The sequence below is a fragment of the Henckelia pumila genome, unplaced genomic scaffold, assembly GCF_033568475.1.
Source record: "Henckelia pumila isolate YLH828 unplaced genomic scaffold, ASM3356847v2 CTG_461:::fragment_3, whole genome shotgun sequence".
Taxonomy (NCBI): domain Eukaryota; kingdom Viridiplantae; phylum Streptophyta; class Magnoliopsida; order Lamiales; family Gesneriaceae; genus Henckelia; species Henckelia pumila.
Window position 1 is genome coordinate 14,276,686 of NW_027331831.1, and position 25,130 is coordinate 14,301,815.

The 25,130-nt window shown below is 35.8% G+C and overlaps 2 protein-coding genes across 2 annotated transcripts; both read left to right on the forward strand.

The window, feature by feature from the left end:
• Positions 1–789: 789 nt before the first annotated feature.
• LOC140872043 (uncharacterized) lies at positions 790–2,962 on the forward strand. Its single transcript, XM_073274779.1, has 4 exons — positions 790–897; positions 1,226–1,653; positions 2,014–2,308; positions 2,384–2,962. Exons 1-4 carry the CDS (start codon positions 790–792, stop codon positions 2,960–2,962), a joined length of 1,410 nt encoding a protein of 469 aa, XP_073130880.1.
• Positions 2,963–7,887: 4,925 nt separating this feature from the next.
• On the forward strand, positions 7,888–16,390 carry LOC140871601 (probable protein arginine N-methyltransferase 6). Its single transcript, XM_073274182.1, has 13 exons — positions 7,888–8,256; positions 8,504–8,569; positions 8,829–8,897; positions 9,547–9,582; positions 9,911–9,976; positions 10,745–10,813; positions 10,973–11,050; positions 11,307–11,385; positions 12,387–12,481; positions 14,149–14,233; positions 14,592–14,797; positions 15,696–15,814; positions 15,902–16,390. The coding sequence occupies exons 1-13, from the start codon at positions 7,999–8,001 to the stop codon at positions 15,942–15,944; spliced, it is 1,269 nt and encodes a 422-aa protein (XP_073130283.1). The 5' UTR covers positions 7,888–7,998; the 3' UTR covers positions 15,945–16,390.
• Positions 16,391–25,130: the final 8,740 nt, after the last annotated feature.

Below are 25,130 nucleotides of genomic sequence, written 5' to 3' on the forward strand. Positions count from 1 at the left end.
AACTCTTCTGCAAATTTCCAGGCCTTATTAGTTCGGGACTGTATACATGAAAATCATGACATGTCAACGTCGATGCACCAGTTTCTGATCTTATGGAAGGTCGATGATGTAGAGATTGTATAAGAAGATTCCAAACCTTTCTAAACCAATTCAAGTGTGGTTGAATCCAGGTACTAAAATTGTGATTTTGGTCCAATTAAATTCCATGGAAATAATAAATATGGACAACCCAACTCTGTATATATAGAGACATTGGGAACCAATGAAATGTTTGGCAGACTCCTAAAAACAACTGTCATTGCGCCTCCTAGGCCAATGATCCAGCCACTCATCTAAGATGTTGATTATTGAGTTCAAAGATAGAGATGGAGGCAATTGCGACCGCCATTAAGAGGGCACATGTGCATCAGATAGTGTACTTGGCAAGAGGGAATTTGATATTGGAAGTAAATGGTTCTGAGATCATCTATGAAGAGGAACCTAATCCTTTCGAGGAACTATAATAGGAGGATCTTGCATTGGAGCCATCGCAGATGGAGGATCACCAACCCCAGGTACAGGACCCACTAGAGGAAGTGAACCTGGGAGACTTGGATAATCCACGACCTGTGTACATAAGTTCCTTGATAGATGATGAATTCAAAATCAAGTTGAAGGAACTGCTGACAGAATTCAAAGATTTCTCCGCCTGGAGTTATGAGGATATACCTGGGTTAGATCGGAAACTGGTGGAACATCTTCTCCCCAAACAAAGATGATTTCAAGCCCTACAAACAGCCCGCGAGGAGAATGTCCAAGGAAGTGGAGGCAAAAGTGAAAGAAAAGATAGAGAAGCTGTTGAAATTGGGGTTCATCAGACCAATCAGATACACAGAGTGGCTGTCAAATGTAGTTCCTGTAGTGAAAAAATGGGAAATTGATATTCTGTATTTATTTAAGGGACCTCAATCGAGCCACTCCGAAGGATGTTTATTTGATGCCCATAGCTGACATACTTGTAGATTTAGTGTCCAACAATGAACTACTATCGTTCATGGATGGATATTCCAGGTACAACCAAATAAATATTTCTGAAGGAGACACAACAAAAACTGCATTCAGATGTCCAGGAGCTATTGGCACTTTCAAATGACTTGTAATGCCATTTGGTCTTAAGAATACTGGTGCAACATACCAACGAGCAATGAATGTCATCTTCCATGATATGATCAACCACTTCATTTAGGTTTACATTGATGATATTGTGGTGAAGTCAAAAAATGTGGAGGATCATTTAGATCATTTGAAGAATAGTTTTGAGCGAATGAGGAACCATGACGTCAAATTGAATCCATTGAAATGTGCCTTTGGGGTTAAAGCATGGAACTTCTTGGGTTTCTTGGTGCACCAGAGAGGCATGGACGTGAATCAAAATAATTCCAAAGTAATCATGGAGGCCAAACCCCCATGTAACAAAAAGAAATTACAACGGTTCCTTGTCCAGGTAAACTATTTGAGAAGGTTCATTTCCAACTTGGTAGGGAAAACTCAAGAGTTCTCTCCGCTGTTGAAACTCAAGGACACCGAGGCATTTGTATGTGGATCTCATCATCAAGAGGTCTTCAAAAAGATAAAGGAGTATCTCTCCAAACCACCAATCTTGATGCCTCCAAGGTATGGAGTTCCTTTGAAATTATATATTGCAGCCGCTCCAAATCAATAGGATGTTTATTAGCCCAAAATAATGATGAGGGAAAACAAAGACTATATATTATTTGAGTCGTTCACTTAATGATGGGGAATGCAAATACTCTACAATTGAAATGTTATGTTTAAAATTGTTCTATGCATGTACTAAGTTGAGACACTATTTAATTCAGTCAACAATATTTGTTGTGTCAAAAAATGATTTGATAAAGTATATGATCAATAGACCAGTGTTGTCAGGGAGAGTAGGTAAATGGTCATTAGCTTTAGCATAGTTCACTTTGGTTCATTATCCCCAAAAGTTCATGAAAGGACAAGCCATTGCAGATTTTTAGCTCACCATCCAGGTTCGGATGAGTCAATACCAGAGGAAGTGGAGATCCCCGTCTATGGGATAGAAGTGCAACCATTAATACTGAAATTTTATGGGTCAAGTACAGAAGGAACTGCAGGTGTAGGAGTGGTGATCATGTCGACCACTGGAGTGAAAACAACGTTTTCCTTTAACTTGGCCTTCCCATGCACCAACAACCAAGCGGAGTACGAGACACTTGTGATTGGATTGGAGGTCCTCAAAGATTTTCAAGAAAATAGTGTCCTAGTAATTGGAGATTCACAGTTGGTGCTTTGACAAGTTGTTGGTGAATACAAGTGCACCAGTTTTTCTTTGGCCTCATATTTTACAACCGCTTCACAGCTGGCTGATGACTTCAAGGAAATTAATTTTCAGTATGTTCCAAAACAACAAAACTGGGAGGCCAATGAACTAGCCCAAATTGCCTATGGATTGAAGTTTTCTGAGAAGCTTACTCACCGATTGGTGCTTATACTGAAGAAAAATCATCCCTCCATCAACCAAAGGGGATTACACGTAGAAACTTTCAATTTGGATGTTAATTTGGCAGGTGATTTGAGAGAAGAATTGAAGGAAGCTCTACAGTCCCATGAAAAGTCAATCTCATATGGTTTGAAGATGAAATCTCTCAACTATTTATTAGTTGAAGGGAATTGTACAGAAAAAGGGATAGATGGATTGTTGTTGCGATGCATCGGGTTTCCCAAGGCATTGGAAGTCATGAAACATGTGCATGAAGGAGTATGTGGTGCTCACCAATCAGAGATCAAAATGCGATGGCTCGTGAGAAGACATAGATACTATTGTACATCAATGTTGAAGGATTGCATTAAGTACTCCAAAAGATGTCAACCTTGCCAAAAACATGGAAATATTCAACGGGTTCCTGTAGATGAAATATATGCAATTGTGAAGCCATGACCATTTCGGGGATGGGCCATTGACTTAACTGGTAAAATCTATCTATCATCATCTAAGAACCATAGTTTCATTATTGTGGCAACTGGCTTCTTTACTAAATGGGTAGAAGCAATACCATTGAAAAAAAACGATGTAAAAAGATGTGATTGATTTCATCAAGGAACACATCATACATCGATTTGGATTTTGGAATACCAAATTCTATAATTACATACCAAGGAACTATGTTTGTAGGATCTGAGGTGAAAGATTTGTAGTGAATTATGACATCAGACTACATTGTTCCTCGCCATATTATCCTCAATTCAATGAAAAAACAGAAGCTTTTAACAAGGTATTGATCAAAATTTTACAGAGAATGATGAAAGATAATACAAGGGACTGGCCTAGATTATTGTTCGAGACAGTGGACATGCAGAACCTCTAAAAGAAGTGCTACTGGGGTAAGTCCCTTCGCATTGGCCTTTAGACATGAAGCTATATTACCCATGTAAATCATGGTACCATATCTAATAGTGGCCATGCAGAACCACTTGATCCCAAAACTGTACAATGATTCCATGATCACATAGTTAAAAGATTTCGATGATATGATGATGCAAGCCCTTAACAGTATCATGATCCAAAAGGAGAAGTGGCTCGAAGTTACAACAAGAGAGTGAGAAAAAAATCTTCCCACGAAGGGGATTGTGTTTGGAAGGCTATATTACTTATATGAGCAAAAGACAAAGACAGAGAACTTGGTAAATGGTCCCAAATTGAGAAGGACCATTCAAAGTTCATTGAGTGCTTAATGGAAGTGCTTACTGGTTGGCAAGTGTTGAAGAGGAACTACACAAAATATGCATCAACGACAAATACTTGAAGCAGTATGTTCCCAGCATGCATGAAGAACATGAACAAGAATCAACGTAGATGGCTACGAGGGCCATATTTTTAAATATTAAGTCAAACTATGTATTCTTGTACATAAATAAAGAAAAGTAGGCTAATAGCCACTTTTGGTGCTAAGTGTGCGTTGAAAATACTTTACAAAAAGTAACGAGCAGTAACAGTCAAAAGGGTCAATTGATCCAAACAAATAATAATATAAGTTGTTGCAAACATGGATATTCAAAACATGATCGTGATTCATTTGGCCATAAGACACCGAAACCTAGCAAAATCAGTTTAAATCAAAGCAGAACCTAGTAAAATCTATCCATCATCATCTAAGGGTCATAGTTTCATTATTGTGACCACTGACTTCTTTACTAAATGGGTAGAAGCGATACCATTGAAAAAAGCGGAGCAAAAAGATGTGATTGATTTTATCAAGGAACACATCATACATCGATTTGGAATACCAAAGTCTATAATTATAGGCCAAGGAACTATCTTTGTAGGATCTGAGGTGAAAGATTTTGCAGCGGATTATGACATCAAACTACATTGTTCTTCGCCATATTTTCCTCAAGCCAATGGAAAAACAAAAAATTTTAACAAGGTATTGATCAAAAAAAGTGGACAGTGGACATGCAGAACCTCTAAAAAAAGTGCAACTGGGGTAAGTCCCTTCTCATTGGCCTTTAGACATGAAGCTATATTACCCATGTAAATCATGGTCCCATATCTAATAGTGGTCATGCAGAACCACTTGATCCCAGAATTGTACAATGAGTCCATGATCACAGAGTTAGAGGATCTTGATGATATGAAGATGCAAGCCCTTAACAATCTCATGATCCAAAAAAAGAAGTGGCTCGAAGTTACAAAGAGAGTGAGAAGAAAATTTTTCCACGAAGGGGATCTTGTTTGGAAGGCTATATTACCCATAGGAGCAAAAGACATAGAACTTGGTAAATGGTTCCAAAATTAAGAAGGACCATTCAAATTTCATTGAGTGCTTGAAGAAAATGCTTACTGGTTGGCAAATGTTGAAGGAGAACTACACAAAAGTTGCATCAAAGGCAAATACTTGAAGCAATATGTTCTCAGCATGCGTGAAGAACATGAACTAAAATCAATGTAGATGTCTACGAGGGCCATCTTTGTAAATATTAAGCCAAACTATGACTATGTATTCTTGTAAATAAATAAAGAAAATTAGGCTAGTAGACACTTTTGGTGCTAAGCGTGCGTTGAAAATACTTTACGAAAAGTAACGAGTAGTAACATTTAAAAGGATCCATTGATCCAAACGGATAGTAATATAAGTGTTTGCAAACATGCATATTCAAAACATGATCGTGATTCATTTGGTCATAAGACACTGAAACCTAGCAAAATCAGTTTAAATCAAAGCAGAACCTAGTTGTTTGCATAACACGACAAAAAACGATTGAACTATTGTTTTCTTTCATCAAATGGAACTACTTCAAAGGAGCTTCATCAAAATCTTTCCACTTCACCATGCACTCAGCCCTCATGCTCTCTGCATCAACCAAAAACTTATTCCACCCCTGGTACTCATCTTTTTGGCTCACCAGTTGATTCTCCTTGGTTTGAATCTCTTCATCCGCAGCAAGCATGACTCACCCTCCTCCAACAACATCAGACGCTTTGTCTCATGAACAACCAGCTCCTCTCTGAGCTTGGCTATATGTTCTTCCTCAACGTCAAAATATTGCCAAACTTCAATCAGCTTGGTAAAATCACCATATCTAATAACTTTTAAAGCATCCCAAGTTTCCTTAGAAGTAAATGTATCGATCTTGGACCATAAATCTGCACACTTGTTGGTGTAGTCCTGTGCATGTGAAAGGACAATAGGGAAATGGTTCAAAGTCATACCCAAACTATTTTCGATCTCTTATTTTTCAAGTCAAGATTGAACAACAAACATGCAATTAATTGGCCAAATTAAAAGCAAGAAATATGTGTAAATATTCAATAAACATAAAATAAATCAAAATATCAATTAATTCTAAACATGAACAAAAATCAATAGTTTGGCTCTATCGTAGCCCCGATCAAAAGATGACTATTCCATAAAATCAAAACTAGACAAAAATATAATGTTTGAATTCATGACGAATAAAATAAGTGAAGAAGAATAAGAAAATCTCAACGATGATGCGCAGATCTTGCTTATGTCGTTCGCTTCTTCTCTCTCCCACGCTCTAGCCGTCGTCCCGAAAAATTGGCAAAAGTCCTCTCAAGTCGAGCCCTAGTTTTTTTTATATATTACCCCCTTCAAAAAAAAAACCCCTTATTTTCTTCCTTAATTATCGCCCAAGATTGCCCAAAACAATTGAAATCCGAAGTTTCCTTCCATTGCAAAATTTTGCGCGAAGTGGGAATTATTTTCTGCGACATGTACGGACCCTAGACACCTTCTGGAGTTTGGTTCGAAAGGTGGTCCGGACCTGGTTCCGTGCATTTAATTTTCTTGCGATCTTGTTTTGATGATGTATGGCCCTGTTCCAAACCATCTACAGGGTCCGTGCATTAGATTTTCTTCAATATTCTTGGCTTCTTATGATTTTTTCCTTGTCTACCGGCCAAACTCCAATGTGGCATCCCGATGTTTACTTCTTCTTTAATATTCAAGCTTCCTCCAATTTCAGTCAAACCTACAAACAATGAAAGTGTGATGATTTATGTGCAAAACTAGGAACAAAAATGTCAGATAAGCACGAATACGACAAAATAGAGTGTCAAATATTCTATAAGATTCGTTCTTATCAATGTGAAAAGGTGCCACACCAATTAAATGATAACTGGGGCTCTGTTTGGACATGTACTTATAAAACGTTTTTATAAAAAAAATTTAATTTATAAAATATTTAAAAGTTGTTTTAAGAATAAAAATGTGTTTGGAGATCTATTATATAAAAATATTTTAAAATTTCAAAAGTAATATCGTTTATCTTTGCTTTCCATAGTTCCATTCTAAAAACATTTAAAAACACTTCTCAAGTGTTCTTTAAAAACTATATTTGAAGAATATTTTTTAAAAATTAATTTTCAAAAATATTTTACAAAATTTTTATTCAAACACATACTTTAAATTTTTTTTCATTTATAAAACACTAAAAACGTTTTTTAAGTATATGTCCAAACGAAACCCGAATGATCTCGTGTTAAAGGGGAAATAGTGAGTATGAAGGATTGTATCATTATGTAAATAATCATTTTTTTTATTCATGGTTTTTCAATCTCTTTAAATAGATCTTATTTAGAATGAAAAATGTTTCACATTCAGAAACTCCTTTATATATATAGACTGTCTCACAAGAGGCTCACTCTAAAAAAATGTGCTTGAAAAACTAAATTAGGAAAATAAGCATAGAAACATGGTAAATGTAAAAGCTACCTATAAAATATGAATAGATTTCTTGTGAGACGGTCTCACAGATCTTTATTCGTGAGATGAGTCAATTATATCCATATTTATAATAAAAAATAATATTTTAGCATATTTCTTCTCACAAAAAATTGGTCGGTGAGATCTTCTCATATAATTTTTTGTGATAAAATATACTATTGACATTTGACAAACCTTACAAGTCAATAAATTCGAAATGAATATATTCGAAAATAAGAGTCATACATAATTATAAAAATTAATAAAAGACTAAACTATAATTTGAAATAAAAAACCCAAAAAAAAACCAATCTACAATTTAAAATGATGATATTTTTAACGAGTCCATTACACCAAATTCGTCTTTGTTATCCTAAACTTTATAATAATAACAGATAGTATTTAAAAAATATATATTAGTCTAGATAGATAACATAGAGATTTCAATTTGTAAAAATATAATATAGACATAAAAAAATTATTTCCCTATGCATAATTATTATATCTATTTTACTAAATTTGAAATTAATATTTTCAAAAAAAAAAAGTTTGAAAATTGTTAATGAGAATCGAAAAAATTAAAACGAAGAAATCCAATATTTATATTTTATAGGGACCAAAACAGACCAATGTCAGTTTCACTATTAGTTGAGACTTCAGCTTCTGTTGCCATTACGCTCCCTAGCAACAAATTCAGTTCCTTCTCAGGCTAAGCATTTGTACCTGCGTGTCCGCCGGCGCCGGAGTTATGTCGCAGCCGACTGGTGGTGGTAACGGCGGCGGCGAAGTTTACAGGAACGGAAACCACAACGGTGGTGGCGTTCCCTCGATTGAAAGACGAATTCGAAGGAGGAGACGCAGGTCACGTGATTCCGAAAGTGGCTCCGATCCTAGGGTTGCACAGCCGCTGCAGGAGAGAGGCAGAGCTCCGCTTCCGTGTACGGACTTCGACGTGGCCTATTTTCAGTCCTACGCTCACCTCGGCATTCATGAAGAAATGATTAAGGTGCGGTACTTGTTTTTCCCGTAGACAGAGAGTCGAGTCGCTAGTTTACAAAGCCTTAGGTAGCTCCTGCCCAGTACCAGGTGCTTTAGGATTGCCTAGTTGTGCGGTGCTGGTGTTGGTGAGGTCTAGGAATTTTACCCTCGTCATTTCTCAAACCAGATTTGATGAAAGGAGATATATTTGTTGCTGTTAGTTGAATTCTTAAGTTTTGGAATTCATGAGTGAACATGTCTTTTCGTTTATACAGGATCGTGTACGTACAGAAACTTACAGAAATGCAATTTTCCACCATCAAGATCGTATTCAAGGAAAAGTAAGCATTTTTTCAATTGAATAGGGAATTGCAGACGCGGGTTACTGTTCCATGTACAAAGATACCCCGATGACTTTTGCTGCTACTATGGTCTGTGTTTTAATTAGAATTTGAACCTACGTGGATGTTATGTAATGTTTGCTGATGGTTAAAAAATAGAACTAAGATAGAATGCTAACTATTTCCAAGCCAGTTATGGCCAAATTGCTAAAAATTGATTTTATTATTAGTTGTTTGAGTTTTGACTCTCTTATCTCAGGTGGTAGTTGATGTCGGTTGTGGTACTGGAATACTGTCTATATTTTGTGCTCAGGCCGGGGCACGACGGGTGAGATGTTGTTACAGTTTGTTAACCTCTCGTTTAAGTCTATATATTCCCAACATTGTTCCAATATCCTTTTGCTAACGTATAAATATTATGCATTGAAACGAACATCACTTTTAAATTGCATGATAACCACACTTACTCCGTTACTTCTATGTAAATTTGTTAATGTTCTAACCTCATTCATTACACTGTTCTTCTATTTATATTGATGATTTTATATTCTTGCACCGCTCAATTTGTGTCTCTATATATAAATGTTTGTATCTCAACCTGATCCGAGCATTGTGTACTTTCATGGAGGCCATTACCCTGAATACTGTGCACAATCTAAGAGGAGCTGAAAGGAGTTCTTTAGTTGTGAAAGTTTATTTTTCTTTTCTTATTGTTATTTATCACGTGATATTTTACTGGTCTAGCCATCCTGAGTATTTATCATTCAAAGAGATAATATAGTATTTAGGAAATGAAAAATCAACCTTCTGGAATGGAATGTTTGGGGCATGGGATGGTTGGAGTTAATACTACAACAAAAAATTGTGCATTTCATATATTTTAGTTGTCAATTGTCTTGCATGTCTTTATAACTTTTTTCCCTTTTTTCCCCAATTTAAGATAGATTGTATTGATCTCTAGTCATTTTTACTATCAGGTGTATGCAGTGGATGCCAGTGATATTGCAGTTCAGGTATGCAGTGATTTCAAATCTTCTTAGGATATGTGGCATACCATTTAATTTACATCTAAAGACCATGAACATAGCTCATTCATAGAAACAGTAAAATAATGAACTAAGCATGTCCTTCTTTCTTAAAACCCTTTGAGTGGATATGAAAATGAGACAGCATCTAGGAATTTATAATTATTATGCCTTTCTTGATCCAAAATGGAGAATTTGGTAAAAATAGTTATGATGGCATTGCCAGTTCTCCTTGTGATAAATGGGATATTACTTGTGGCGGTTTGTGTTTTAACATAGTTTTGATAGGTGATGTTGTTTTGAAATATTACCGCAGGCAAATGAAGTAGTCAAGGCAAACAAGTTCTCTGAAACCATCACTGTTCTGCATGGCCGCATAGAGGTTGCCTCTTTACTAATTCCCAATTCTCTCAGCAAGATTAGCTATAATTTGATTTTCAAGAGGAAAATGTATCATCTATGTTCTGAATTTTTGAATTGGACAATTTCCATAATTGTATCAAACTAGTTGACCCATCATGGCTTGCTTGAAAATTTTAAATTTGTTCAGAGACATTCAAGAGTAGATTTGTGTGTTATGGTAGCCATGTGGAGTGGACACAGTTAAAAGTTCCTGGCGTCCACCTGAAAAGGCTAAAGGCGCAGTGCAAAAGGCTATGTTCTTTGAAATAAGTAAAATTTCGTGGGTGTGAGAATACGTTTCTTCCCCCAAAACAATTGTAATTCTGTTAACTATAATTGGCTCTCTATAATTATGATCCTGTTGACTCTACTTGAGTTTGCTTGTGAAGATATGCATTGAATAGTTCTTCACATCAGATCCTTTGTAAACCTTGATGTTACATTGTGTTAGTCATTGGGTTAGGATTTAACCGGTCTCTTTTTTCTTTTTTGGCAGTGGTGGCTGTAGGTGGTGAAAGTAGTTTTATACACGAAAATTCATTAATTTTTGCAGAATATAATAAAATAATAATATTTTGGGAAAGGTGGGTGGGGGAAGGACTGACTGTCTCATCTGCGTCAGAGTTCTGTAACCAGCATCTTGACGATGGTTTTTATTGTGACTGTTATATGTACTTCCGCTTCTAAAGTACAAGTTGATGTATTTTCATTGTTACGAGTAGAAGCATAACTTTTTTTCTGGTCACAGGATGTTGAAATCAATGAGAAAGTTGATGTTATAGTTTCAGAATGGATGGGTTACATGCTGCTGTATGAGGTAAGTTTTGATACATGACAACCAATCTCAAATGGAAGCATAATTGTTTTCTTGATGCGTTTTCTTGTGAATATTTTGGATTACTTCATCTTTTCTGATTCTAGCATTGGCTTCATTCCTTGTCATTTTGCCTTACGGACATTTTGACGATCCTGTTAGAGCATGCTGGGGAGTGTCATTTCTGCTAGAGACCGTTGGTTGAAACCTGGAGGTCTTATACTTCCCTCAACTGCCACGGTATAGATCAGTTATTCCCCACTCTCAATCGCTCCCAGTTTTTAGCATGTATACTGTGCTATTTGTTGGATTGTAGAGGTAGCTGTACTCAATTCACTATTTAGCTGCTCAGCTCCATGTTACTTGATATCAAAGTTGAATCTCTTTCTTACATAGTTGGGTCTTGGATACAAATCCATTTAGTCATGATTCTATCCAGAGCATTTAATAGCTGATAGTTTAGTGCACATAATGTCATCCTTTGTACATTATGCAGTTGTACATGGCTCCTGTCTCACATCCATCCCGATATGGTGATAGTGTTGACTTTTGGCGTGATGTCTATGGAATTGACAGTGAGTATTCTTCTGAGAATCCTGTTAATTATATTGCTTGAATTTATTGAGCTACATTGCCTGGGTATGAGATTTTGTATTATCTTTCTTTTGTAGTTCAGAAAAATATCCTATCACATAAATTCTAGAATTAGATGGACTTAAAAGTTTGTTCTATCCTGGATTTCAAGTCATTGTTGAAATTCCATGGCATTAATACCGAGAAATACAGGTACTAGCTACACTTTTCATCGTTTCCAGTCAAAATAATGCTGACTAGGAATGATGTTAATATTGTAGTAGTCTACTTTCTGACTCTATTGAGTTTTAAATTTTGACGGATCTTGGTGCCACAAATTTTGTCATTTTACCCATTTTGTTACTCTTAGTCTCTAGTTTGGACTTTTTGGTGCACTGAGTTTTCATTACTTTTAAATCCATTTTTGCTAGAACTTCATGTTGAATGTATCAAACAATAAATGTCTCGTAGTTTATCGTGCATCCATTCTCAAACCCCTTCACAATCGATGATAGAATTGTTGCGTCGTGAGATCTTCGCTTTCGGAAGTGGGCCACCCATAGGGATGTTGAGGAAGTAGATTTTTCTCTTACCTTGTCCAGAGATGAGTTAACTGTAGATATGTTTGGTGGTTGGAAAGGTCCATTTCCTTTTCTTGCAAGCCACCTTGACTCTTTTTGATGAATTACCCTGTCCTTTTCCCCTACAAATCTTCTCTCGTCAGAAAGCCTCTGAACTCGTTAAGGTTTGAGAAAATTTACTCAAAAGCTTAACAAATATATTATCTGTGTTTTATATGAAAGAAAATCCTGCTCGCGTTGCCCCTTACTGGTATGTGCCTTGTATAGCTTGCTCGAACCTAGAGACCACTTGTCTCTTACGGTTTCACAGTATATAATCGGCATAAGATTTTCCCCTTAATTGCTGCAATGGTCATTTTAAGTTGTCTCTCTCACATTTAAACTTTTCATTGCAATAGTTGATGTACTGTTGTTATGTGCAGTGTCTGTCGTGATGCCGTTAGCAAAACAGTGTGCATTTGAAGAGCCTTCTGTTGAGTTAATCTCTGGTGAAAATGTATTGACATGGCCTAATGTGGTAAGTCCATGTATTTAAGATCTTTATTTTTCCATCCTCTGTACATATAATATTCTGTCTTTTTAACTCGGTATTCATCAAGTTATTCTTTATTGCTGTAAGGTTATTGGACACCTGTTGCGGAAGTTAGTTTGTTTCTAGAAAGTTTTCAGCATTACATGTTGTGCTTTTAAGGTTATTCCTTGGCTACTGGGTATAGCCTTTACCAGGCCAATTGCACACTGTTTGGGATCCTTTTAGCTCTTAATTTCCACTTTTGTCATTTATTTTGTTTTCACCTGTTCATTTTATCTACTATCCTTTTGTTTTTGTTTTCTCTGTCTCCATCTCTATCTCATTTTTGGCCCTGATTTAGGGTATGCCATGACCGTGGTATTAATTTCCTCTAATATCCCCAAGTTTGGGTTTTTATCCTACAAAAACGAAGTCGCGCTTGAAGTTCTTTTTTGCAAACTTCCCACCGAAATATCTAAAGATATGAAAAATGTTTTCCAAAATTTATTGAAATTTACCATAATGTTGTGCCAAAACTTCCGCAAATGAAATACAGATGAAAAAGATCACATCTCACAATTATTTGATAGAATTGTCCTAATGTCCTTAACACTATGTTTGGATTAGTGGAATTAGTCATGATTTGAAATTGAAAATACCGTTTTAGTGTTTGGCAAAATGAGATTTCAAAACAGGATTGGTATTTGTTGGGATTTCATGGGATTTCACTTAACTAAGTGAAATCTGACAAAATTGGTCGGATTTCGTGGGATTTCATGGGATTTGAGTTTGTAAATCAGTAAAATTATTTTTAATAATAAATTTATATACTTTTCTTATAAATTATTCCTTGGCTACTTTAAAATTTCATGTCACCAGAACTTTAAAAATTTTCTGAACTTTTAAGAAAATCTTGAGATATATCAAAATCGAGCGTTATAGATGTGTTGGTTTGCTGTACATTTTTTTAACAGAGGATGAGAGTTGCAATGCCATGAGTAGGTGATACTTTTACTGCATTTATAAATATAAAATCCTATTGTTGCTTGGCAGCATAAAAAGGTGGGAGAAAGAAGGTGTAGAAACTGTAGATGATGACATGAATTTTTTCTTTCCTTCTTTTTTCTTTTTTTTTAAAAATAGAAAACTCGAATATTATAAATAGACATGAAATTAAACAACAAAATATTTTAAAGCTTAATGACAAACACACGGTGACTATATGTCTATATGATATGCGTCTGTTAGGTTCTGTACACGAGTATTTGTCTATTTGGGCTCAGAGATGGGAGGCCTGTGGATCTAAGATGATAATCTTTTGGTTGGTTTCAAACATCAGTTTATTTATAGGGAACACCAAGGCCATGCCAGATAAGCTATAGATTCCTAGCGATTTGTTTCAAAGTTCTATATGAACACTTTGCATTCTTTGAGAATTAAAAACGGTGTGAGAAGTGGCAGAATAACAGTTTACTGCATTATATTCTCCTCATTGTGCATTAGCCATTCAATACCAAGATATCGTCTTTCAGAGGCACATGCCCATTAATTTCTCCTTTAAATTATTTCCCTTATACAGTAACAATTTGCAGTTATACACGATATTTTACTAGCATTCGTGAGACCGTGCATGTATATAACTTTTTGAACTTGATTCCAAACTCCTGTGACAGGTAAAGTACGTGGACTGTAGTACTGTAACAATTGATGAGCTAGAACGCGTTTCTACAAAATTTAAGTTCATATCAATGATGAGAGGTAAAGTACTTCCCTTTCCATGATACATCTCAGGCCGTCGTGAGTCAGTATGTGTATCAGTATTGATCCATCTCTTTCACGGATTCTTGCATACTACTTGGCCCCTAATTTTGTTCCCCTCGAGGGCATATTCTCGTTATTTTACTTCCCCTTTTTTGTTTCTTTATTCATTTATCATTCATGGGCTCGTATTGTTTTTAATACAATTGTGGGGAGGAAGAATAACTGGTAAGAGAGACCATGCCAAATGATACGATGGCTCTGGGCAGTTCGTAGTTTTTCTGTTTACCTTAACAGTTCATATAATGCAAGAGAAGATTATTTTTCATTGAAGTCCTTATCTTGTAAATGATTCTAGCACCCTTTCATGGATTCGCTTTCTGGTTTGATGTCGAATTCGGTGCGCCTGCAATGTTCTCTTATGACATGATCGAACAATCTACATCTGTGGAGACTCCTGATGGTCGTGTCACAGATTCCTCTCAAGGAAAGAAACGCTCCAATCCCAATGACACCCTTGTGCTATCTACAGCCCCTGAGGAAGCCCCTACGCATTGGCAGCAGGTGTCTTGCATACTCTCATCGTGTAACCTTTTATTTTTGTTGCATGGTAGTAATATGCAGACACGTGCTTTGAATCTCCAATTTCTAGAAACATGACTAGCTATCAGCGCTCATAGAACCCCACTCCTCACCACACCCCCCCCCCCCCCCCCCCCTCTCTAAATCGAGAAAAGTAAAATTTTATATATAATTTTTCTAAAAATTCAAGTTTTCCACCCCTAATCTTATTGAGATTTCCCTTTCTCGGTCTTGCTGCTCCTCCCTAAAAATCCTAATCTGCAGGGATGGCAATGGGTCGGGTCCGCATCAAACCCACCCCGACGGGGCGGGTCCGAGGCGGGTCTCGGGTTTGGCCAAACCCGCCCCGCCATAATATATATATGTATATAAATTTAAAATATACATTTATATATATAAATATAAAATATATATGTAATATTAATAATATATAATTATATTTTTATACTAAATAATTAATATTTTATCCATAATTTGAGTGTATAATATTATTGGATTGAAATGAATTTATTTTAGTATGATATGTTTAGTATAAAAATATATAATTATAATATTTTTGGTTAATAATTATTAATTAATTACAAGTTGATAAATTTTAACTTGTAAAAATATTTTTTTGCCTTAAATATTATCAATATATATTTGAAATTTAATTTAATGATTTTTTTTAATTTTTAAACTTTTTGATTTAATAAATTTAAAAATATTTAATTTTTGGCGGGTCCAACGGGTCAACCCGCCCCGTTGCCATTCCCCGGCCTCTGGCTAATTTTGTTTTCCTCATGCTGAACTCCATCATGACTGTGCGCTTGTGATAAAAAAAAAAAGACCTTCTCCTCCTGCTTATTTAGTCATCAGATTAACTCCATGGAATTTGCAGACATTAGTCTACTTCTATGATCCAATGGAGGTGGAACAAGATCAGATTATTGAAGGATCTGTGACTCTATCTCAAAGCATAGAAAATGCCCGGTTCCTGAATATTCGTCTAGAGTATGCGTAAGTCAAAAAAATTATCTTTGTTTTCTCCTATAATCATTTAATCTCCATGATAATACATGTATGGTGATTGCTACCTTCTGGCAGATCCAACGGTCGATTTTTCGTCAAAGAATCAGTTATGCGGTGAATGAGGCAGTAGTTTCTTCCAACTTAGTTCCTAATCTCCAAAAAATTGAGCTCTAGCACGTAACAGAAAGATACATGGCATCCGTTCGATATAACTTTAGCAGATTTCGGTTCCTTATTGATATGCTTGCTGTAGGCATCTTTTTTTCGAATGCGAACTCAACCAGATCCGTGCTGCTAGACATAATTGACCTCAAGATGGCATTCTATCTGATCATAACATGCACAAATATAGGGGTAAACTTTTCGAGCAATTTAAGATGATATTTTTCGGTCGGCATTCTTTTGCTCCAGGAGCGACACAGGCTTTGGTGGCTGTTGACGATTCTATGTTTTGTTTCACCATCTTCCTTTATTCTTGTTCTTTAGTTTGAAAAATTACTCCCACTTGAACTCGAAATTGAAGCCGTAGGAACCATTGTGCTAATCAGATGGATTTCTAGTTCTTTTCTTGTTATTTTGGCTTCTGCATTTGTTTCCTCGTGCGAGGATTGGGGTATTTTGGTATCTGTTTTGAGTCGATGCTACCCTGAAGGTACACTCAGGGTAGCATCGTGTCAGTTTTTTATTGGCCACTTCTGTGGGACCCATGTATGGGTCCCACATGAGTGGCCAATAATAAACTGACACGCCACCCTGAGGGTGGCATCGACACTGTTTTGACGTGAGATTTGATGGAGCTTTGACCTACTTTCAAATTTTATGTTTTTGGAAATAGGTTTAAAGAATTAGATATGATGTCATATGTGTAATATGTTGGTTTTACGTGATTGTGTGATTAAATAGTGACATAGTCATAGTCAATATGCACTTGATTCTTTTGAAATGAAAATCGTTTGTCTAGGGATGTGTTGTTCTTGAACGCTGCTTTGTCTATGCTAGCACATGGGCAGTGCTCACGTGCTGCATCCAACGGCTCATTTTTTTTTTGCATTTGAGATTATCTCATTTCAAATTAAATCATATCAAATACTAAAATAGGATAAGTTAGATCCTACATATACAGACACTGCCTTCACATACATATAACGGTTGATATTTATCAATAAATGTGGGGTCCATTATTTTTTAGTGTAATCCACATGTATTGATAAATGATCACATTTAGATTTATCATGGGGGTTGTGTGTGTAAAGGTAGGTTAAAATAATCCCTAAAAAAGATTGATCGTTGAATCCCCATTCGGGCACTACCCGAATGGGATAGCATAGACAAAACCCTTGTACACACGCTTCTCCCAAAATGGGGTTAAAATATCCTTTATTGATGAATATTTAGATTACAAGATCACGATATTAATAGAATATTACCATAACAATATAATTATATTTTACAACGCAATTGATACTAATATAACATTTTGGAAGGAAAGAAACCCCAAGTATTTTCAGTTGTGTCTTACATTGATTGTTTCTAGGTTTTTATTGTGAATGGTTGCAATTGTATCTTTTATCAACAATTATATCTTGCTTCTTTTTTAAATTAAAAAAAGAAAAGAAAAAAGAGAACCCAACTTTCCAAGCATGCAGCTCAATCCAGAGACACTAGTTTAATTAAAGTTAAATTTATAGAGTAATGACTTTTGTAAAATATAAGAGAGGGGATTGTTACAATTGAGTCTCGAACTCAGACTTCGTTCCATTTTCATATTTGGGACCTTGTGTCAGATGAGCTTCATATCATTAACAGAGTAATTATTTTTTGGTATATTTATGGAAAATGTCATGTATGGTATAATCTTAAGGACATGATAGTATTTCATTTGGTTTGAGTGATGAGATAAATAATATATAGATACGTAATATAATGTAATAAAAAATAAATAAAAAATGATAGTTAATATAGTATTTGATTTGATTGATAGATTATAGTTTATTTGATTTGATTGATTAAATTATATATAAAAATAATAAATTATCATTTTGTCCTTTTAACAATAAATAAAATATGAATAATATTATTTATAAGGAGTAATATAGTAATTTAAATTCAATGATTTGATTTATATAAGATAAATAATTAATGATTTGAATGATGTAAAATAATTAATTAATAGATGAATAAATAATATGACGAGAAGAACGCGAAATTGGATATGATAAATTATATATAGATTAATAATACGGTGTACCAAACGGTACCTAAAAAGGTATATCCAAATATGAATATTTTTCGATTAATGAAATAGAAATCAATAGATCTCACATGAATTAGTCATTGTCCACTTTGGATGTACGATAACCCAAATGTAGCATATCATTAACCGGTATGTCAGTGAAATTGGTTGCGTCATCATTATTTATATTAGCAATCGAAACACATATGTTTCATGTGTATAACAAAATATATGAACATTTGGTGTATATATTTGTATATAAATTTTATTGTAAAAGTACTTGATCGATGTGTATATTTTAGAAATTTGAAAATTTTATTTGTAGTGCAAGAATAAGTGTATTAAATTAAATATCTAAATTCTTGATAGAGTGTTGGTTTTTTTCGAGCAAGTGATGTGCAAATATAAAGACGACAAAAAGACGTATAGTAATTCGGATCAATGTGATCCTACATTCAAAAGAAATTTTGCATGTTGGTTCAAATCCAAACTATATTGGTAAAAATATTATTTTCCAGATTGAGTGTTGGGTTAGCTTATCGAGGTCAGCATATTATTTTCCAGATTGAGTGTTGGGTTAGCTTATCGAGGTCTGCTAATTTTCAATCAAGTTCGAAACAGATGATGAACAAACTTAGATGGAAGCAAACATATACTAATTAAAAAACACAAAATAATTCGAAAACGCAAGGTAGATTAATACCATTTGAAGTGAGGTAATGATTTGCCTCAAAAAATTCAGATGCACCAATTTTCTATGTTTTTACACAACAGTAACTAAGCTCCAAACAAAAGCACAAACCCATAATTCATGGATAAGAGAAATTGGAATCTCACAATAATTTACTCAATCATTACATGACCTGCACAAATCGAAGAAAAATTAGGCAGTTAGCATGTGTTCCATATTTCAATCCATAAAAAAACATGTGAACATGTGCACCTATATGGGTGAATTTCACAGCAACAAAAACTATTTCAAACCATTTTCATTACAGACCAATCATCTTCAAATTCAGAGACTACACATGGAAAAGTGGGGTGAGCATAAATTATCTGAAACAGGTGCTGCAAAGGGAGTGTTTGGGGACTTGAGATTATCTAAACTTTGGATGCGCATGAAAAATTCTGTCATATGAAATATAACTTGTAAAACGCGAACTTTTTTATATTAAAAATAAAATTCATTAATAAATTTATAGTACGGTTGGAGCGAGGGTAAGACATCCTCGCACAAAACTATTCCACCATTTAAATTACCAGCCAAGTTGCATGTTCTAAACACTTCACATTGTAGGAGGTCTGTGATTCAAGCTCAAGTTAGACTTCTAAAATTGCTGATATTTTGTGCGTGTTCCTTTGTATTTCCACCAGAAATTTCACATATAGATCCTCTAACCTATTGGTTCTTCGATAGGCCATTAATGAAATGAAGTGATAGTGATAGTTCATAATAGAAATGAAGACCTTATTGAATATTCCACCCTTAATGCCAAAAGAAAACCAAAACAGGAAAAGCTAAAAAAAGTTCTTATATCCCAGAAAAGCTATGGGAATAAACCAAGAAAACGTTTCAGGAGTATTATGTGAAAATAGACTGGATACATGAATTGAATACATAAAAATGTGAGAAGTAATTACATCAGATTAACAATTGATACATTAGCAAGTTTGATCATGTCAGGCACGTTAACGGGATGAAATGTAAGAGGGCACGATTGAATTTTGCTAGTTTTTGGAAACCCAAGCTACCCCTTCTATTAGGTTTGCACATGAAATTCCATGTATGCCAGTGCAGTTTCCGTCTTCCATTCTACACCCCCACCAAAAGTTGGCACATTCTCTTTCTATATCCTTAAACCCTAGTCGGGATTCTGAAGCACGACATCGCATAAGTAGGTATAGCTTGTAACAACGACTTAATCAATACCTCTTTACCTCCAGAGGTAAAAAATCTGTTACTCCAGCCATTTATCCGCTTAATCACTCTTTAAGTTAAATATTTGAACCGTAGCATCTTACTTCTCATAGATACTGTAGGCAAACCCAAATACAACTCATGTCGCTACACCACTGGAATAGTCAAAATAGATTTCAGAGCATCCATCAGAGATGTATCGGTATTAGGACTGAAAGAGAGTGCTGATTTTTCATAATTGATAAGTTGTCCGGACGCTTTTTCGTACAAACTGAAACATTCTTTAACCCGTGCTCCTGTCGCCATGTTTGATCGGAAGAAAACCAAGCTATCATCTGCAAAGAAAGATGAGACACAAAAGGATTGGTATTTGCTTCTTCACCCCTTTGAACAACCCTCGTGCTTCATAATTCTGAAATAGGGCCGAAAGACCTTGGGCACAGAGAAAAATAGATATGGCGACAAAGGATCACCCTACCTTAGTCCTCTTGTTGGTTTAATAGGGCCGACCACCTCATTGTTTACTCTGAAAAAATAAGACACTGATCTGATACAATTCATAATCCTCTCTATCCAGCGTCTTTCAAAGCCCTGTCTGTTACGCTTTAAACGCATACAAATCTCGTGTTATGAGATTAATGTTTTTAATGCATTAACAAATCTCATATTATTATGTTTTGATGATTACAAAACTCGGTTAATTGTTACTAACCATTTAAAGTGAGACTTTGCAGATTAGATCATATTAACAATCAAATTCTTGGAAGTTACTTTGAAGTTGTAAAAGAAATGGACAAGGACAAGCCAATATTATAAAGCAGAAACTTGCAAAATTCACCGGGCACTTTCCAGTATCCAAATCAGATCTCCAACAGTGAAAATCAAGATCAGGATGTTCTCAAGCTTCTCTCCAAATTTCATAGCAATCCAACGGCTGGATATGGAGATATGATTTTTTTAAACAAAGCTGCACAGTACTTACTTCTGCAAGGAATGAACTATGAAGACTCAACTTCAGAAAATACCTGGGAATGCTTCGGTTATTAAAATCGATCTCCACCGATCACATGGATTTCCATGATGTTTTAAAGTCTGTATCCAAATTTCAAATCAATCCAACGGCTGGATATGGAGTTATAATTTTTGCAAATATGTTGAACAGTAGCTATTTCTGCAAGGAGCTAACTGCTGAAGTATCGGATTCAGAAGACTATTGGAATCGATGGAGGCATCCAAATCCAATCTCCACCAATCACTATCAATATCGGGGTGTTACAAAGATTGTGTGTTAATTTCAGGCCAATCCAACGGATTGTGAGATTCGAATTTTTGAAAAGTAATGCTCAGAACAAAAGCGAGAACATGATTTTGCGACTTCCGAGATTTACTGGACGTGTTTGATTCTTTCAAATTCAATCTCCACTGTTCAGATTGAAGATTGAGATGTTTTCAAGCGACTGTTCAAATTTGAGCTCAATCCAACGGTTAGATTGAGAAATATGGTTTTTCCACAAAATCTGCTCAGTGCTGGAAAAAGAAGGCAGCGGCGCCTACACTTTGTCTCTACTCCTTGGCTTCCCAATAAACGCTCCAAGCACACAAATTCAAATTCAAATCTTTGTCAACTATAAATAAGGCTTGCCAAGACCATTTAGAGACATCCCAACTCATTTCTTCTCTCATTTGCAAGCAATATTCTCTCTACCAAAGTGCTCAATCAATATTTGAGAGTTATTTGTGAAAATAGTTTGTGAGTTGGTTGTGCTATTGTTGTAAACACTTAGTGTGAAGCCAAGTGTATTGTGAGATTGTTGTAAACACTTGAGTGTGAAGCCAAGTGTTGTGTTGAGGCTATCCTTGGAGCCCTTAAGGCCAAGAGTGTTGAGTTGTATCGGCGCGGTGATCGTGTCAAGTTGTAAGGCTATCCTTGGAGCCATCAAGGCCAAGACGTTCGAAGTGCTAGTGGATCCTTGGTTAATCGACTTAACCAAGAAGGGGAGACGTAGACGATTTATCATCGAACTTCCATAAACATCTCTTATCCCTTTTACTGCTTTATTTACATTACGCATTTATTTACCGCACTTATTATTTGATTGCTTAAGTCTTCCGCTTACGTACTTGCATAATCGCTTTAAATTGCTAAAGTTGCCAATAGAACCTAAATCCCCCCCCCCCATTAGGTTCTAACAAGTGGTATCAGAGCCATTTGAAAATACTTTTCAAAACCTTTTTATGGCAAACCTAGCAAGTGATTATGCTCAAGGGCAATCTACTAATCGTCCTCCTCTTTTCAATGGCATAAACTACGGGTATTGGAAAAATCGTATGTCCCTATATATCCAATCCGTAGACTATGACCTATGGAAAGTGACGGTGAAAGGTCCCTATACACCTATGAAAATAGTTGATGGGGTTGAAATTCCTAAGGGAATGGATGACTTTTCAAAAGAGGACATGAAAATAATTTCGCAAAATGCTAAAGCTATGAATATCTTGCATTGTTCCTTAGATATGAACGAGTACAACCGGATATCGATGTGCTCATCTGCTAAAGAGATATGGGACAAGCTAGAGATATGTCACGAAGGCACCAACCAAGTGAAAGAAACAAAGATCGACTTACTCCAACTCAAATACGAAATATTTGAGATGGAATCCAACGAAGATGTTGACACCATGTTCCGAAGGCTTACTCAAATCATCAATGAGTTAGCGCAATTAGGAGAACAATATCCTACAAAGCAAGTTTGGAGAAGAGCTCTTCGTGCCCTACCAAAAGAATGGGATGCAAAGAGAACCGCCATCATCGAATCCAACAAAGGGGACACTGCCGCCTATGATCTTGATCAACTACATGGGATCCTAAAAACCCATGAGTTAGAAGTGTCCACAAGAAAAGAATCAAAGAAAGAAGATGTCAAGCACAAAGGGATAGCCTTGACTACACAAGTCGAAGAAGATGACGATGATGACATGGCTCTCTTCGCAAGAAAATTCAAGAAATTCATGCGAGGAAACAAATTCAAAAAGGACAAGAAACCTGAGAAAGAAGTGACCTGCTACAACTGTCAACAACAAGGTCACTACGCCAATGAATGCCCACTCAAGAAGAAAGTGGACAAAGGAAAGAAGAAAGCCCTACTAGCTACCTGGAGTGATAGCGACGACGACGACGAGGAAGCAAACCTCTGCTTAATGGCTAAAAGTGATGACATCGTCTCTGCGACGATGACGAGGTACCTACTTACGATGAACTCTTACATGCTTATAAAGATATGTTTGATATGGTTAAGGTTCTTAGAAAAGAGAATAGAAATCTTAAAAAGGAATTAGAAACTAAGGAGCATGATAACCTTAGACTTAAGGATGACTTAGATCACTTAGAAAAATATTTCGATAAATTCAATGTGAGTAGCAATAAATTGAACAACCTACTTAGCATGCAGAAATGTAGCTTTGATAAGGAAGGAATAGACTATGGTAAAAAGTCTATAGACTTTGCTAGTCTAATAGCTAAAGCTAAAATGAGATCACCCCCTACTTGTTCTTATTGTTGCAAATCTGGTCATGTTAGACATAAATGCAGTCATTGAAATATCAATATGTTCAAAAGAGCTATATGAAATGGAGGCCTAAGAGTACTTAACAACTCATTAGTCGGCATTATGAGATCACAATCTAAGGGAGTTCAATATAGACCGGCTTAAAAATGCCTTGACTTGCGGCTGGTCTCCCTGTTGAACGTTGCTCTGTCCAAGGAAATAGGTTTTTAAAGTGGCCATATGCCCTACCTACTACTGGGAGCACTCTTGGAAAGTGGCGATGATGTTGCTATGAGATACTGAACTCTTAGAAGTCTATTTTGTATCTCTCTTTTCTAACATTGTGGACCCAAAAGAACTAAAGGGTACCAAAATCAATTATTTTCAGGGAAACAAGAAAAATGCTCTCCCTAGCATATGGTATCTAGACAGTGGATGTTCTAGACATATGACGGGGAATAAGGATCTTCTTCAATCAATCAAACCAAAGGAGAAGGGGACTGTCACCTTTGGAGACAACAGCAAAGGAGTAATTGAAGGCATCGGCTCAATAGGTATATCTAATTCTTGTCTAATTGATGATGTACTCCTAGTGAAAGGACTTAAGCATAATCTACTAAGCATAAGTCAATTGTGCGATAGAGGTTATGAAGTCAAATTCACTCCCCAACACTGCACTGTATCATTTATTAGTGACAAATCCATAAATTTCAAAGGATATAGAAGTGAGAACGTTTACAAGGTCTCTTTAAATAATTTATCTTTATCAAATATAAAAAGCCTTGTATCCGTGAATGTTGATGACAACATTCTTTGGCATAGACGATTGGGTCATGTTGGTCCTAGTACCATCGAAAAACTTTTAAAACTTGACTTAGTCGTTGGTATGCCAAAACTTGATTTGAAACTTGATTCTGTTTGTGATGCGTGTCAATTTGGCAAACATACAAGGGAATCTTTTAAAAGCAAAAATTTTGTATCCACTTCTATGCCCCTTGAACTTCTCCACCTAGATCTATGTGGTCCCTCGAGGAACGCTAGTTTAGGAGGAAAGCTTTATGCGTTTGTCAATGTAGATGATTTTTCACGTTACACGTGGACATTATTTTTAGCTCACAAAAATGATGCCTTTGAGTATTTTAAAACTTTTGCTAAACGAGTTGAGAATGAAAAAAATCTTTCAATAAAACAGATCCGTAGTGACCACGGAACTGAATTTCAAAATGAGAATTTTTCAAACTTTTGTATAGAAAAAGGCATCGGTCACAATTTTTCTTGTCCTAGGACTCCTAAACAAAACGGGGTCGTTGAGAGGAAAAATAGGACACTTGTGGAGATTACGAGGACCATGATATGTGAGCATTCTCTACCAAAATATTTTTGGGCTGAAGCAATGAACACTGCCTGTTACATTATCAATTGCGTATCAATAAGGCCAATTTTCAAGAAAACTCCATATGAATTATGGAGAGGGAGAAAGCCTAACATTTCTTACTTTCGAGCTTTCGGTTCCAAATGCTACATACATAACAATGGTAAGGACAACCTTGGCAAATTTGATGCCAAATCCGACAAAGGTATCTTTCTCGGATATTCTACCTCAAGTAA

What these genes read in the sequence shown, in the direction of transcription:
- LOC140872043 (XM_073274779.1), top strand. Translation starts at nt 790, where the DNA reads ATGTCCAAGGAAGTGGAGGCAAAAGTGAAAGAAAAGATAGAGAAGCTG. An exon ending in GGCTGTCAAATGTAGTTCCT is followed by an intron (nt 898 to 1,225) that starts GTAGTGAAAAAA and finishes CACTTCATTTAG; the next exon opens with GTTTACATTGATGATATTGT. An exon ending in TAATTGGAGATTCACAGTTG is followed by an intron (nt 2,309 to 2,383) that starts GTGCTTTGACAA and finishes ACCGCTTCACAG; the next exon opens with CTGGCTGATGACTTCAAGGA.
- LOC140871601 (XM_073274182.1), top strand. Translation starts at nt 7,999, where the DNA reads ATGTCGCAGCCGACTGGTGGTGGTAACGGCGGCGGCGAAGTTTACAGG. An exon ending in TATTGACATGGCCTAATGTG is followed by an intron (nt 12,482 to 14,148) that starts GTAAGTCCATGT and finishes CTCCTGTGACAG; the next exon opens with GTAAAGTACGTGGACTGTAG. An exon ending in CCCCTACGCATTGGCAGCAG is followed by an intron (nt 14,798 to 15,695) that starts GTGTCTTGCATA and finishes TGGAATTTGCAG; the next exon opens with ACATTAGTCTACTTCTATGA.